This window comes from Delphinapterus leucas, chromosome 1 (assembly GCF_059928025.1).
Source record: "Delphinapterus leucas isolate spDelLeu-1000000601 "Yukka" chromosome 1, BTC_Dleu_Yukka2, whole genome shotgun sequence".
Taxonomy (NCBI): Eukaryota; Metazoa; Chordata; class Mammalia; order Artiodactyla; family Monodontidae; genus Delphinapterus; species Delphinapterus leucas.
Window position 1 is genome coordinate 158,674,463 of NC_143129.1, and position 14,539 is coordinate 158,689,001.

Here is a 14,539-nt window from a genome sequence, read left to right on the forward strand (position 1 = left end):
ACCTTTGCGCATCTGAATTGTCACGGCCCTCAGCGGCTTGCGAGAGAAGGCTCCTCACGGAAACTCCTCCATTGACTAGCCCCGATCTGCACACCCTACTCTTCAGGCGCCTTCTCACCGCATTTATTCGTTTATGGTTAAGGCGCCGCGCTGAGAGGAAGAGACACTTAGACTGAGCTCTGAAGGCCGGAAGGAATTGGTTGGGTTGAAGGAAAGGTCAGTGGGAGGAGAATGTTCCAGGCAGAGGAAATAGCTTGTGCGAAGGCCGAGACTCCAAGAAGCATAACAGTGGCAGGTGACAGTGAGCACTGTCCATGTGCCAGCCGTGTTCTGTACCATTTCTTCGTGCTCACACGTTGTCATAGGGTAGATACCTAACCGCCCCTCCCCCACCTCATTTAACAGACGAGGAGACTGAGGCACACAAGGGTTAAGGGACTTCCCTCAGGTCACACAACACTGGAGCTGGGCTGCAGCAGGTGGGCACATGCAGGTGAGCTGTTCAGTGGAGGCTGGAGAGCCTGCGGGGCAAATGGCCAGGTGAGGGGCTCTGGACAGCAGATGGTTATGGCGTCCCAACGTGGGTTCAAGATTCAACTTCAAAATAAAGGTATGATGTCCAGTAAAATTCACATTTCCCCAAGATCACTTCAAACTTAAAAAATATCAAATCTTAAATCCAGTCATTTGCTGGTGACTTAAGTCCATGCCTAGTCTTCCTTCTACTCAACAGGTAAAACTCCACCAGGCTGCTGAAGCTGGATGAGAATGCTACAGATGAGCCAGTGAAAGTTCTCAAGAAAAGACCAGAGCCTGGATGCAGAGGGGACTATGGATTGGAGGGAGGGAGATTGGAGTCAGGGCCCACAGCTGGAGACAGGTACAGTAATGGGAGGGGTCGGGGGATGTTGACAATGATCCTCTAATGGAGAATCATTAGAGGAATGGAGGGCAGAGAAGGCTCTTAGGAGGGCAAGTCCACAGGGCTTGATGACTGCATGCAGAGGCAGGGGGCAGAGTCAAGGGGGTGTTCCCTTGTCAGAGTTGGTCAGGGTCTCTGAATTTCCTGCCCCCTTCACTATCCCTGGGCATCCTTCTGCATTCCCCTGAGTCCATATATCACTGGAGGTCTCAGATCTAGCCTGTAATTCTCCAGTTGTGTATCGTAAACTGCTGGCCTCCCAGCAAGACTGCAAGCAGCCCAGTGCTGGTCTGATTCATAGAAGTCATTTATCTCAATTTAGGATGAGTGAAGATGGCTGTGCTCTTTAAACAATGGCTTCACATTCCCATAAACCAGTGGTGCTGCTCCGTGCTGTGGCCTGAGCCAGAGATGAAGCTGACCAGCTCCCTGCCCTCTAGTGGCTCCCAAGGGTCACCCCAGGGGTGACAGGTGAACATGCAGTCTTTTTGAAGGCAAAACAGAGGTTGTGCTCTGACAGAGGGGCCGGCAAATTGCCTGGATGGGCAGAGGAAGTGGGGACAGGCGATCTGTGAGTGGAATCCTGGAACTCCTCAACTGGATGGGAAATGACATGGGGAGGGTGTCTTGGAGAAAGTTCTGTCAAACAAGGGCTTCCCCAGCCACCTGGCAACTCTGTGACCTTGGGCAAGTTACTGAACCTCTCTCAGGCTGTCTCTCATCTGTCAGTAAGGCTCACGATTGTAGGACTGCGATGGGAATTACATGAGAATGTACACAGAGCACTTAGCACAGTGACTGGCACACGGGAAGCACTCAATACATGTTAGCTATGGTTATTCAAAGCCCCAGAACCTGCCCCCCTCTATCCTAGCAGACACCAAGTTTGCATTACTTATTTAGCACTTGTATCACAGAACTGCAGTTTTAACCCCTTTCCCGCCATCCCTGTATTTCCCACACGGTCTTGCACACAGGTGTTCACTGAATGGAAACACACTTCCTGCAGATTGCACCACGAGCTGAGCTTTGTTGCAGAGACTGAGGGAAAACCTGAATTACTTGGTAAGAAAAACAAGTGACCACGGTCCAGACTTTGAGAAGATGGAGGTCAAGCTCCTTTCAGCATGCTTCTGCAGCCAGAAGGCCGAGAGGGGGAAGCAGATTTGGGTGGAAACGCCACCCTACAAAGTTCTGGCAGCCTGAAGTTATCCAATTCCATGGAGAATACAGTAAGCACTTCCTTCAGAATCCATCAGGCTGCACATTCCTTCTAATCTGGGTATTTGGCTTCCAACAGCTTTGGCAAACACGTGTCCATCTTACCAAACTCCCCTATCACAAGGGGAGTATGGCCTAATGATGAAGAACACAGGTGGCTGATGTTCAACCCCTCTTATCTCTCAAGTTCCCTAGTTATTTCTTAGTCTAATTCCTGTCATCAGAATTAGTTAATATTTGGCCATTCTAAATATTATAAAGCCAACCAGGGACTGGAGGGAAGAGAACTGCCTGACTTGGACAGGGAGCCGAGGACTAGATTCAAGGTCCTCTTCTGCCATTTATTCATTATGTGATCTCAGGCAGATGACTCTCTCACCCACTTTCCCATTCGTTTCTCCTTCTGTAAAACAAGGGAGGTAAGATTTGATGACCAATTTTGTTTCTACCTCTGAAATTCTACCACTTAACCAGAAATAACAGCATACTGTGAGAAACTGGCCCCATTCTCTCAAAACCCAGGATGTGTGATTTCTAAAACAAATATCTTCTTACATACTGGTTATTTGTTTAATCACGTAAGTGGGCCAGATAGCCCTACAGATTTACATAACAACAGTCTGATCCTTTGTTCCCTTGTTAAGTAAAATTAATGAGGATAAAATATATAAGAAGAAATCTATTAATGAGCTCCATAATTTATCCATCAAGATATCTGGATTTGAATAATGCACCGAAGTACCTAAAAGAGTAATGTTATACATAAGGTAATGGTTCAGAAGTAAAGCAGGAAATACAAAATATTTGTTACTGCAAGCAATTTTAATACAAAAGTGTGTCTTGTTTTTAAACAGTTCATTGGTAGAGCTTCAGTTTCTGCCTCAATTAAAATCAATTGAGATAATCACACAGCAACGTGGTCGGAGCTGAAGAGGAACAGCAGCTAAAAACCAGGAGCCCCAGACAGCCCCTCTTCGTGATCACTTGGGCAGCTAACTTTATTACGCACAAAAGAAAAGACGGAAGAAGCAAACGGGACTTCTTAACAAGTGTGCTGGTGAACTCCTTTAAAGGACGAGCGAGTGTTTTATGTCCACATTTTCAGAATAGGCTTGTGGAATTCATTCCTCAGTTTGTGGGAAGTTGATCGACCATTTTAAATAAATAGCAAAAAATGCAGATAAACAAATCTGTAATTCATGATGCCACCAAGGAGTCTCCCCTTGCCGACGGCCTGGGTCCCGGTGAGCACAGGAGTTATTGGTGGCTGGGCTGGATAGGAAGTTATAAACCAGGACTCTTAAAAACCCCGATGTTCTCACGTTTTCTGAACAGTTATATTTACCCCTGAATTCTAGCAGCTATTTGTCCTTTAAACACCTAGTACTGAAACAGTATTCAAAGACAGTATTGCAATGAACTCCTTTTGCTGTATCATGTGCAAACATTACCTAGATGAGGTTCCCTCTCTTCAGCTAAAATTACACAATATTAAAAACAATGGAAAAAGCAGTCAGAAGTGCCCTCCCCTCAGTTCTTGCTAATTGAGGTGGCCATGATTTACAAAAAAGAGTTCCTTAAACACTGAAGGATTCTTATTTTTTTTTTAATATAATTTATCTTGCTGAGACAGCAAGTCAAGTTTATAAAGAAGATGCATTTAGGAATAATCCTAAAAGATAAAGCAGGTTTACAACCCTGCACCGCACAGAAACCCTATTTAGAGGCTTTTTAAAATTTTAATACACATTTGCATCTTGATCTTTTCGCTTATTTTTCTCAAATATTTCATTTCTGGGCCCCATCCATTACAGGGTTACCAGGAGGCAAATTTTATCTACATAAATATTCACATGAAAATAGTAACTTACAAAAAGAAAAAAAATAAGGCAGCTTCATAACACAATTATTCTTTTACACTTTTAACAATATAACTTCTCCCATTCAGAATAAATATACACCCAATGTGTGGAGCAGGATTCAAAGTGGACAGAGGCTTGGGGGTGCTTGTGCAGTGTTACCGCTTGGGACCCGGAGTCCTGGGGGAGGCAGTGGTGGTCTTCTTAGACATGGTGGGGATTTTGGAAGGCTTGTTTAGCCCTCTCCTCGAGCTGCCCTGGCCCCCTGCGGCACTGCTCTCTGAAGTGTCTGAACAAGCAGACTGCGTCTCTAAAAGGTCAAAGTCAGAGGCATCGCTTCCTCGCCGGCTGCTGGCCCGACTCCCGGCCCGACTCCCGGCCCGACTCCCAGGGCGACTGGCTGACTTTTTAGGGTCTGGAATTTAAGAATAAAGCCACAGACTTTAATAGAGACAGCATTGGAGGGGGCGGGGAGCTGGGGGGTGGGGAAACAAGTTACCAGAGGCCGGGGTTCTTTTTTTTTATTTTAAAAAAATTTTTATTAGAGTATAGCTGATTTACAATGTTGTGTTAATTTCTGCTGTACAGCATCTCCTATTACTTATTAATTTTTTTAAACAGCTTTATTGGAGTATAATTGCTTTACAATGTTGTGTTAGTTTCGGCTGTATAACAAAGTGAATCAGCTATACGTGTACATATATCCCATCCCCTCCCTCTTGCATCTCCCTCCCACCCTCCCTAACCCACCCCTCTAGGTGGTCACAAGAGGCCAGGGTTCTGATCCTAATACCACCTGATATGCTGTGTGACCTTGGGCAAACCACAGCCTTTCTGAACCCCGGTCCTCTCACCTACACAGAAGTTGCTGAAACCCTTTCTGGGTTTGTGCTTCTACTTGAGAAGCATCCTGAGAATTAGAAACCAGCTTCTATCAGCAGCACTGTTAGCTCACACGCCCCATGGTGGAGTCGAGCAGGGCTGTCCCATGGCCTCGGCACAGAGGAGAGAGCCTGCTAGTTGCATGGGCAGACTGAGAATGGGGGCGAAGGGATGGCAAACAGAGAGCAGGAAATGGAAGCCAAATCCCTAGGCTCCCAAAAGGAACATCAACAGGTGAGCAGATGTAATCTTTCCCTGACTTCCTCAGCTCCCCGGCAGCGATAATAAATATGGGGTGTCGGAAAAATTACTAGCAAACTGCCAGGTCCCATACTGGACGGGCTTCTGAGGAAGGCCCCGCTGCAGGAGGCCCTTTTCTCCTTCTACTTTCAAATACTATCATGTCTGATCAAGAACAGGTGGTCTGGCTTTGGCTGTGAGAGCATCTGCTCTCAGAAGGCAAGGTTCGAGCTACTTGTACTGACAGGAGAAGAAGTCAAGGTCGGCAGGATATCTGCAGGGCTGTCTTTCAGCATCACACCTCAGTGCTACTCTCATTATTTGCTCCTTGGGGAGTAGTGAAGCATTGCTGAGAGGCTGCTGTTTCCAAATTCCTAGCCTGGCCACTCCCCTCACCCTCATCCTGATGCAGAAGTGCTGGGGCAGGTACTTACCTGCCCGATTGGTTTTGGCACCTGTGGAGGCTGGGGAAGAACTATTGCTAGTATCGCCAGCAAGCGATGTTCGACTCGAATGAAAAGTTGGTGTTGGTCGTTTCAACTTGCTGCCTGTTGATGGAATAATCTTAAAAAAATAAAAATAAAAAGGTCATATTTACTTGGTGTAATCTTTGGTAGAAATTCCACTTTCAAAGGTCTACTTAAGCCCTCCTTATGTCTAATCAATTGAAAAGCCAATTAAAAGTCCAGGAAAACAAAGATTTATTTTGAAAGTGTCCTAGGTCATGTATTTTGAGGATTCCCAAAATAAAGGTTTCATGTCCCAATTAAAAGTTTTAAAATGTCTTCCAATACCTTTTATCTTACCGACAAATTTCTACTAAAAAAAAAAGATCCTCAAATGGTTAAGATTATAGTAGTTATAACAAACAGAAACATGGTAAATGAGTAAAGGAAAAAAATCCAAATACTCCCAAGTATCAGAGTTTTGGGGTTAGAAATGTGACATATGAGTTCTAACCCCAAATATTTAACATGGAGATCCAAAATATTACTCCAATCCCTACTAGATAGATGCAGTAACTTCAGTCAAGTAAAGATCTATTTTCGCACTGGCAGAATGCAGATTAAATTACTTGACTTGATCGAATAAGTGATTAGGAGAAGCACACATGAGTGGGGCTGTGATATCAGGAACAAGGCTCTGAACAAGGGGCCAGAAGAACTGAGCTTGGGTCTGGGCTCTTGGCTTATCTAAATTGGCATCTGTGCCTTCACTTCTCCCAGTGGAAACCAGAGAAGGGTCCTGCCTCTGAGACCTCATTCCTACCACACTCCCTCTCGTTCAGTCCACCGCTGCAACTGGCCTCCTGGCTGTTCCTCCTCTAACAGCCCAGGAAAGTTCCCTGTTTGTTGCCTGAATCTCTTGTATTAAAGCAGAAACTCCACAAAAGCAGGGACTTTGTTTTGTTCCCTGTCACACCCTTGGCACCTAGTACCACGTCTGGCACAGACGAGGGGCTCAATAAAAACTTGTTGAGTGAATAAGTCATGTGTGGAAGCACTTCCTAAACTGGAGAAGAGCTGGATAGATGTACATAATCATTACTGCTGCTGATAGGAGCTCCATTTCCCATTTGAGTGTATTTTTTTTTAAAGATTTAATTTGGAGAAAGAATATTTTAAATCTGTTTTAAGTATCACTCATGCCACAGCATGCTATTCCAATTTTTCTTTGAAATCAATCGTGTAAATTGTTTTCCAGGACTTTTAAGATGTTTATACAAAGAGAAGAGTAAAGCAACCCATTGCATGGTGTTTCTTATATCTTCAATTTATAAAGAAAGAGCAAAAGCGACAGAGAGGGATTAACATTCCAGCACAAACCCTCCTGGCCCACACAGGAGGAAGAGCACCAGTTTCAGAAGCTACTGCTGCTGGGAAGACGTGGCGCCAGAGATGCCGGGCTGGGCGTCCGCGTTAGGACACAGCCTGCAGAACACCAGTGGGTAAGGAAAGATGAAACCTCGAAATGAAATGAAACCATAGGTAAAACCTTAAGATGAAACAAAAATGCTGATCCATCAGAATCCTATGAGAATTGGCACTTCATAATTAAAATATTAAAAATTTTAGAACTTTTGAGACTTTCATGAAACTGGAGCCATTTAAGGAGAAGAAAAGCAGGATAAGCAGGTTGAGTTGTGGGGTTTTAGTGTCAGTGGGTCCCCAGATCATGTTCTAAGCCAGATGTATTTCTGAATTGGAGTTTTAGCTTGGAGTGGGATGAATCCCAAAGCAGCAAGTCCATTCGTGGGCATTGGCTTCTTGTGCCTCCTGCGTTTACTGGCTGAAGCTTTACACGACTAAAGGCAACGCTACCTTTTGCGGCACAAGAACCCAATGTTTCCCAGCAGGAGCTAGAATGCAAATTGTAGTGCTATCACACAAGCCTCTAGTCCACATTTTATTTCTGAAACACTGCTCTTCCAACAGTACTTGGGCATTTTAATGACTGTACTTGAACATGCTTAATTGCTGGCATATGTATTCAAATCAAGGCTATAGAAACCCAAGTGCCTAGGCCAAGGAATTCGAAGCTAAAACCCGAGCCTCAGAGCAGTGTTCACTGATACTGTGTTTGGCTGAAGGAGACGGCACCCACACCCGGACCACTGTGGCGATACCACCATCCCGGGGATGTGGCTCGGGCGGGGGGCGGGGGCACCAGCCACTCTTCTGTCCTAAGCAAAGATAGAACACTGTTGAACATGCACCGTCGTTGAATTTCAAGTGTTCGTAACTCGTCTGTGTCAGATATGACGTTTGGAGGCTCCAAGAGGCCTGATTATAAACAATATCAATCAACAAATCACCACAAATGACCATTGTTTCTCACCCTGAACAAATATCATTCTAAAGACTGTTAGGAAGTTGTTAAACAATCCAGTCTTAGGCATCTCTTATTTATCTCCAATTTTGGTGAATCCGAGTTAGAAACCCCTGAAAAACACTGGACGAGATGAATCAGCTGTGAGAGCAAGCACCACAGAGATGGAAAAGAGCACGGACTCGTGTCAGGAAGAAGAGCTGGTCAAGTCCTCGGCATGAGCGAGGGCCTGGTCTTGACTGTGTCCTTAGCAAAGCCATACTCTACCTCGGGGCTGGGCAGCTGGAGGTCAGGATAGTGGCTGTCCCTGACAGGGGTGCCAGCTTTACTGTTTACCAACCAGGGTTTGTCATAACAGCGAGAGAACTGAAGTGGAGTCTGTGAAACGGAAATCCAAAGGGAAGGACGGGAATAATTGAAAATGGAACAGAAAGGGAGCAAATTGGGAACATAAAAAAAAAATAAATAGAAGACACTAAATTTTAAAGAAATAGAAGACAAAATAAAATGCGCATCAGACTAACGGGATGAAAGGGACCAGGCAGAAAGGCAACAGCATTCTTCATCCATCACCCGTCGTAACAACAAACTTCTCTGTTAGCTCCAGCAGCACAGACAGTGCCTGGATTTTCAAGATTAGTAACTGGATGGGCTCAAACTCAAAATGGGAATATGTGGAAAGGAGCGCTTTGGACTTAACAACCCGAGTTCCTATTTAATAATGTCCTCTTCAGTCATGTTAAAGGTCCGGATCTGTGTACCACTAGGGCCTGGCCAGCCTGGTCTGCATGTCTTCAAGTGCCTCTCCTCACTGGGGTCTTTCAGAGGCTACACTGAACAATGGACATCCGCAAAGCTGGGAGCGGGGAAGGAGGTCACACTGCAGGTTGTACGTACCTTGGTGCCACTGGCTGGGGTGGCTGGAGAAGACGGCATGGACGTACAGCTGTGGTTACTCTGACTAGCACTTGAGCTGGAGCGGGTAGGGGAGGCTGCCCGGGAAGATGGTTTGGACCTTCGGCCCCGTGATCGGAAAGGGGTCATTCCCTGGGATGCCCCCTCAGGTAGGATGAATTTCTCTCTAAGTTCGATGTTAGTTCTACCTCGTGCTAAAAAGGGAATAAACACACACATACAATAACAGTTAACCTTGAAAAAAATATATCTTTGATGGTCATACAGATGCTTGGCCCCACGATAGCAGTTATATAATTTATAGGTTTAGTACCATCTGTGGATTCTTTTAGAATAGGGATAAACTCATGATTTATCAGCCTTGTCATGATTCTTACCCACAGCAGACACACAAATAAGCCCCTTGGTTTCCTGTAATAAAGAAGTCTTTGTGTACAAAGCACCATCCCATGCTGTGGTCACGATCTTGCCTTGCCACTGTCCCCTGGGGTCAAGAGAAAGCAGATGAAGCAGTTCACAAACCTCTGAGGTTAAATCAAAACCCCTCTTTTCTCTCTCATAGTACATGTGTACTTTTTGCTCAACTGTTGCAGGATACACGGTAATGAAATAGTAGAGAAAAACAGATCATTGAAATTGACGTCACCTAGACTCTTCTATTTGAATTCAGTCGATAATATTATTAAAGAAAGGGGTCCAGGAACTCAGGACAGTAAAAAGATCTGGACTGAATCATTAAGAAGTAAACATGTGGGAGGAGAGAGAGAGATCAAGACCATGCACAAAACTTGCCAGTGAGAAACCGTTAAGTCAAAAGCTGAAAGCAATGAGAAGCTGAAGGCACACCTGCAGTGGGAGAGGAACATCCAGCTGGAGAGTCTGGAAACACCACTGAAGGCCAACAGCGCTGTCCTGGGGCTTCCTGGAGCCATCAGACCAGAACCCAAAATCTGGATTCGGTCAGAAGATACCAAGTACAGCCAACACAAACATTAAATGTGAAAGACGTTATGAATTTAGAAGAAATAATTCCTCTGGAATGTGTTCTTAGATTATTCCTCACTGAAAGGTGCTATTCTGCAATCACCTTCTGTCTGCTCATTCATCCCCAAGCTGCTCACTTTTTAGGATGTACTAGATAGATCTAAACAAACAGGACTGCTGGTAAAGCCTGGGAAAAGGGAACCATTAGAAACAAAGTATTTGTCTTTCTTTCCTCTCTTAGATTTTTTTACTTTGGCCAGAAACTACAAGTTTAGAAAATTTCAGGTAATTGTGCCTACCCTCTCCTGCCCAACTCCACATGTCCTCAAGAAATTTGAGGAATCTTGGTAGAATCGGATTTTAAATCAGGTTGCATGAGTGTCCAAGCACAGAGGTTCTAAATTCCTAAATCAAATCAAAATTCTTTTCAATATACTCAGTTGACGTAACATATCAAAGTATGAGGTTAAAAGGACTAACTTGCATTATCAAAACCCCTGAATTACAGTCCAGGCTCTGCCCCCAACTGGGATCCTTCCCGCTCTGGGCCTCCGTTTCCTCAGGCTCGCTAGAGGTGATCAATCAGGCTCACTGATGTCCAAGAGTCCTTCTTGTCTAGACGGTCTAGGATTTTTGGTCCCTGGAATGCTAAGCTGTCTCCTCCCTTCTTAGGCTCCAACAGAACATGCCCTTCAAGGTTCATTCCTTGGCCCTCTGTTCCCTACTCTAACCAACCAGGTTACTCATCCATTTTCCAAACTCCAGCACTTTCCTCAGTGTCCAGTTCTCAAAGGGAATTTCCTTCAGTGCTAACCTGGGTACTTCAGTGAGATTCCACATCGCTAAACACTTATTTATCTTATGTTTGCTAAAGGGCCAAGCACAAGGGTGGACACACAGCAAGCACTGAGTTAACAGGGACAAATGGAAATCATTACTCAGCTGAGGACTTGGACCCCAGAAGAACTGTTTATGGCCCTAAGCCATAAAGAACTTCAGACATGTGGTTTAAACCTAGTAGAGATTTAACAGTTCACTGAGCCCACCCTCCCAGAAAACAACACAGTGACACAAGAGGAAGACTCTGAAATGGCATCGCAGATGAGGGCAATGACATCTTAAGTGTAACGATAATAACATGTTCCCCATGCACTGTACAGTTTACAGAGTGTGATCACGTGTAATACTGCACTTGACTGTTATCAGCGACCAGTCAGCATCCCCGTGTCACAAAGGAACTGAAGCATTCAGAGGCTGAGGTCAAGGAACGCTGTGGCAGAACTGGGACCAGAACCAAGGTCTTCCACCTGAGCTGCCTTCTGCCCGGCCCAGCTCCTTGCATTCATCTATGCTAGCTCATCCCACTCCGCCTTCCTTCCCCACCACACTACTGTAACCACTGGCAAAGGTTACGGACAACTTCTGCCTTAGGGGGATGCTTTTAGATTGTAGAAAGGTTGAGATCTACAGAAAAGTACAAAGAATAAAAATTGCTTAATCTTAGGGGACGGCACTATTAAAACGTTGGTGTCTTTATTCCTTTGCACAACGGTGTGTGTATATGTGTGTGTATATATAAAAGATACAAAAATATCAGAAACATTCCTCCATGCCTGAGGAATAACTTGCATAACTTCAGCTAGCTGCAAAGTATTGTTTCATCATATCGACATAATTTATTTCACCAACCTTGTATTTTGTTCACAATTTTTAAAACACTGTACACAACGCTGTGACAAACTACTTGTAAAAAGTTTTTGTGCCCACCCATGATGACTTCCTTAGGATAAATTTCTACAAGTGGATCTGCTGGGGAGAAAGGATGCACACTTAAGGTTTTTGATACTTGTCAACTGACCTACAAAATTTTATACCAATGTGCACTCTCAAAAATAATGTATGAATATATTCAATTTACTTCACTCCGGCCAATGCTCTCTGTATTGAGAGAGAGAGAGTGTGTGTACACATATGTGTCAGGTAAAAACCCTGATAATTTGACAGGTAAAAACACTTCTCTGCTGTTGTCATTTGCACTCGGGGGAGTTACTATTTTGTTCTTGAAACACTCTCCTCCCTCGGCTTCCAGGGCCCCCGCTCTCCTGCCTCTCCCCCTTCTCCCGACTACTCCATCCCACCCACTTCTTAAACGCCGATGTTCCCCTGGTTCCATCCACAGTCCTGTTCTCCCTCTTAGACTTTTGACCTGGTGATGAGTTCATGCATCTGAGACTTTAGCACCATCATACGGTCCTGCCTAACTCTCAAATACATCCCCAGCATAGACCTCTCCTGGATGCCAGAGCCTTACACCCAACTGATTAGACACGACTGAAGCCTGAAACCTGGTTGTTGACGTAGGTCCCTCCCTCCTGATGGCAGTTCAGTCTACTACTGATTCCACCTTCTAATGCCTCTTGAATCCCTGAGCCCTCCCTGTACCTCTTACAGTTACGTGGTTCACGGAGTATCTCCTCCACCCTGGACCACTGTAACAGGCTTCCAAATGGTCTCCTTGTTTCTCATCTTAACGTCATCCCTCCCTCACTCCTCATTCCCCACACTGAATTTCTAAATAAAAACCTGATCTCTCTAAACAGCTCCAAATCTTTCCATGGTCTTTCACTGCTTACAGCAGAATTTCCCAAACTGAGGTTTTTGAGGGGTTTCCTATGAAGAGGAGTTTCGTAAACACTGGATTCTACATTTCTCTCCCTAATGCAATCAATCAGCATTTTATAAGCTCTGAGAAGTCCTGCAGCAAAGAAACCTGTTTAGTTTTAACTCAGTGTCTTCCAAACGCATTTGACCATGATTTTTTTGGTTTTTTGAAGATCACATTTTGGGGTCCAGACCCCAAAGACAGCCATTTCAAGTTCAGTTTTTCAACCACCAGCGAGACCACCATTTTCTAAGAGACTGACCACCGATGTTGGCTGGAACAGGCTTGTTAGTTAAAATTCAGTTCTATTGTTTAATGGGGAGAGTTTCGGTGTAACAAGATGAAGAGCTTTGTGGATGGGTGACTGTGATGGTAGCACAACAGTGTGAATGTATGTAATGCTACTGACCTGTACACTTAAACATGGTTAGGACGGTAAGTTTTTATGTTACGTGTATTTTACCGTAATAATAAAAAAATCAGTTCTAAGACAAATTGTGTCTTTTAAATCTTCATAAAGTTTTTCTAGATTTTCAGTAAAATTTGGGGAATTAATTTGTCTAATGCTCAGAAACATTCACGGAACCCTAGGGTAAATGTGCACCTATTCGTTAGGCAGGGACGTTGTTTTACCTCCATCCAAACATCATGATTTCCTTTGCCATGGCTCAATTCAGAAAGTGAAATCTCCAATTCTGGCAGTACCAGGAACCTACCTAGTTGAATACTTTTACCTTTTACACTTGGCTAAAGCAACGTGCAGTCTGAGACAACTTTCATCTTCTTAAACAACTGTGTAAAGGCAGATAACACGATTGTGCAACACTGGTATTATAACCCCGTCATACATCTGGGTACTGTCCTCAGAATAACATTCTCTATGGTGCAGAGAGCCAAGGAAATGCAACCCAAATGAATAAAAAAAAAAAAATCCACCCCAAGTGGTGCTTCTGTAAGCCACAGTAATCCTCACAGAACCCTAGGTAGCTTCAAGGAACTTTTCTCTTTGTGATGTTCATGCCCTTCTAAGTCATGTATTACATCCACCTGTGTTTTAAGTGTTCCCCTCGTAGCACAATTTTTTATGTGCTCAGATGTAGCTCACCCTGTCCCTCACTAGTATTATGAGGGATTACGATATCTAAGGATTATGATATCTAAGACTGCTGGGAGTTCTTGACCCTGTAGTCAATGGAATTGGGATGAGGGCATTCCTGGAAAGGCACAGGGGAAAGCCTTACCTTGTTTGCTCCAAGGGATGCTGAAAAAGGCTACTATGTTCCATAGAAAATAGCTCCTAGATGGCCCTCCCAAATCTCCTTGGGGTTCCAATGTCTAGCTAACAAGATAAGGAAAAAGCAAGCAGTGTTCTCCTTGGCCAGCAGCACAATGTTATCGTAAAGAGAGCAAGTACAGCAGGCAGCAAACAGGCAGTCAGAGATTCCAAAATGTCACATGCAGTATCTCTTTTGTTTAGTTCAATCACACACAGCATGAAAAATAAAACCTTATTAATAGACTTGGAAAGGAATAATGTTGTTTTACTGAGTTAAGGTTAAAAAGATATATATATATATAGCTCCTCATTTAAAACAATCAGAGGGTACTTTTATATCAAAGAAATTGGTTTGCAATATAATTAAGTTCTAAAACTAATTTAAACCCGCTCTAGTTTTTATCAGAATAGGTGTTTGTAAGACTAACTACTTTATAAAAAGGAAATCCTAATGAAAATTATGAAAACTCTGGTTTATTGGAGTAAATGCAGAATGAGTTAAGAGGAACTAATTCATGAGCGTATCTGAATTCACGTGAGAACCTTTAGCTTCAAATGCTTCAGATTCTGACTATAAATCACTTCCAAAGAAGTGACATAACAGTATTGTAAACATTTCTGCTCAGTTTATAAGTAAGCCTTACTAACTTAATTATGTAGTTGGAACCAGTAAAACACATATAAAAAAGGGTGGTGGTGGGTATGTTAGCATCTGAGACACAGCATGGAGGTCAGGAGCCAGACTGTGT

At 44.0% G+C, this 14,539-nt stretch overlaps 1 protein-coding gene across 17 annotated transcripts in view; it reads right to left on the reverse strand.

The window, feature by feature from the left end:
- Positions 1-2,946: 2,946 nt before the first annotated feature.
- MACF1 (microtubule actin crosslinking factor 1) overlaps positions 2,947-14,539 on the reverse strand; it is a 327,589-nt gene continuing 315,996 nt past the window's right edge. For 10 of the 17 annotated variants that reach the window (XM_089895612.1, XM_089895677.1, XM_089895649.1 and 7 more), the window contains 4 exons: positions 8,851-9,062; positions 8,221-8,331; positions 5,559-5,688; positions 2,947-4,417 (listed from right to left, as the gene is read on the reverse strand). In XM_089895612.1, coding sequence (XP_089751738.1) covers positions 4,161-4,417; positions 5,559-5,688; positions 8,221-8,331; positions 8,851-9,062 — 710 coding nt within the window. In that variant the 3' untranslated portion in view covers positions 2,947-4,160. Of the gene's footprint in view, positions 4,418-5,558; positions 5,689-8,220; positions 8,332-8,850; positions 9,063-14,539 lie in introns of those variants that run through there. The other 7 variants (XM_089895645.1, XM_089895642.1, XM_089895687.1 and 4 more) reach the window with 2 other exon arrangements.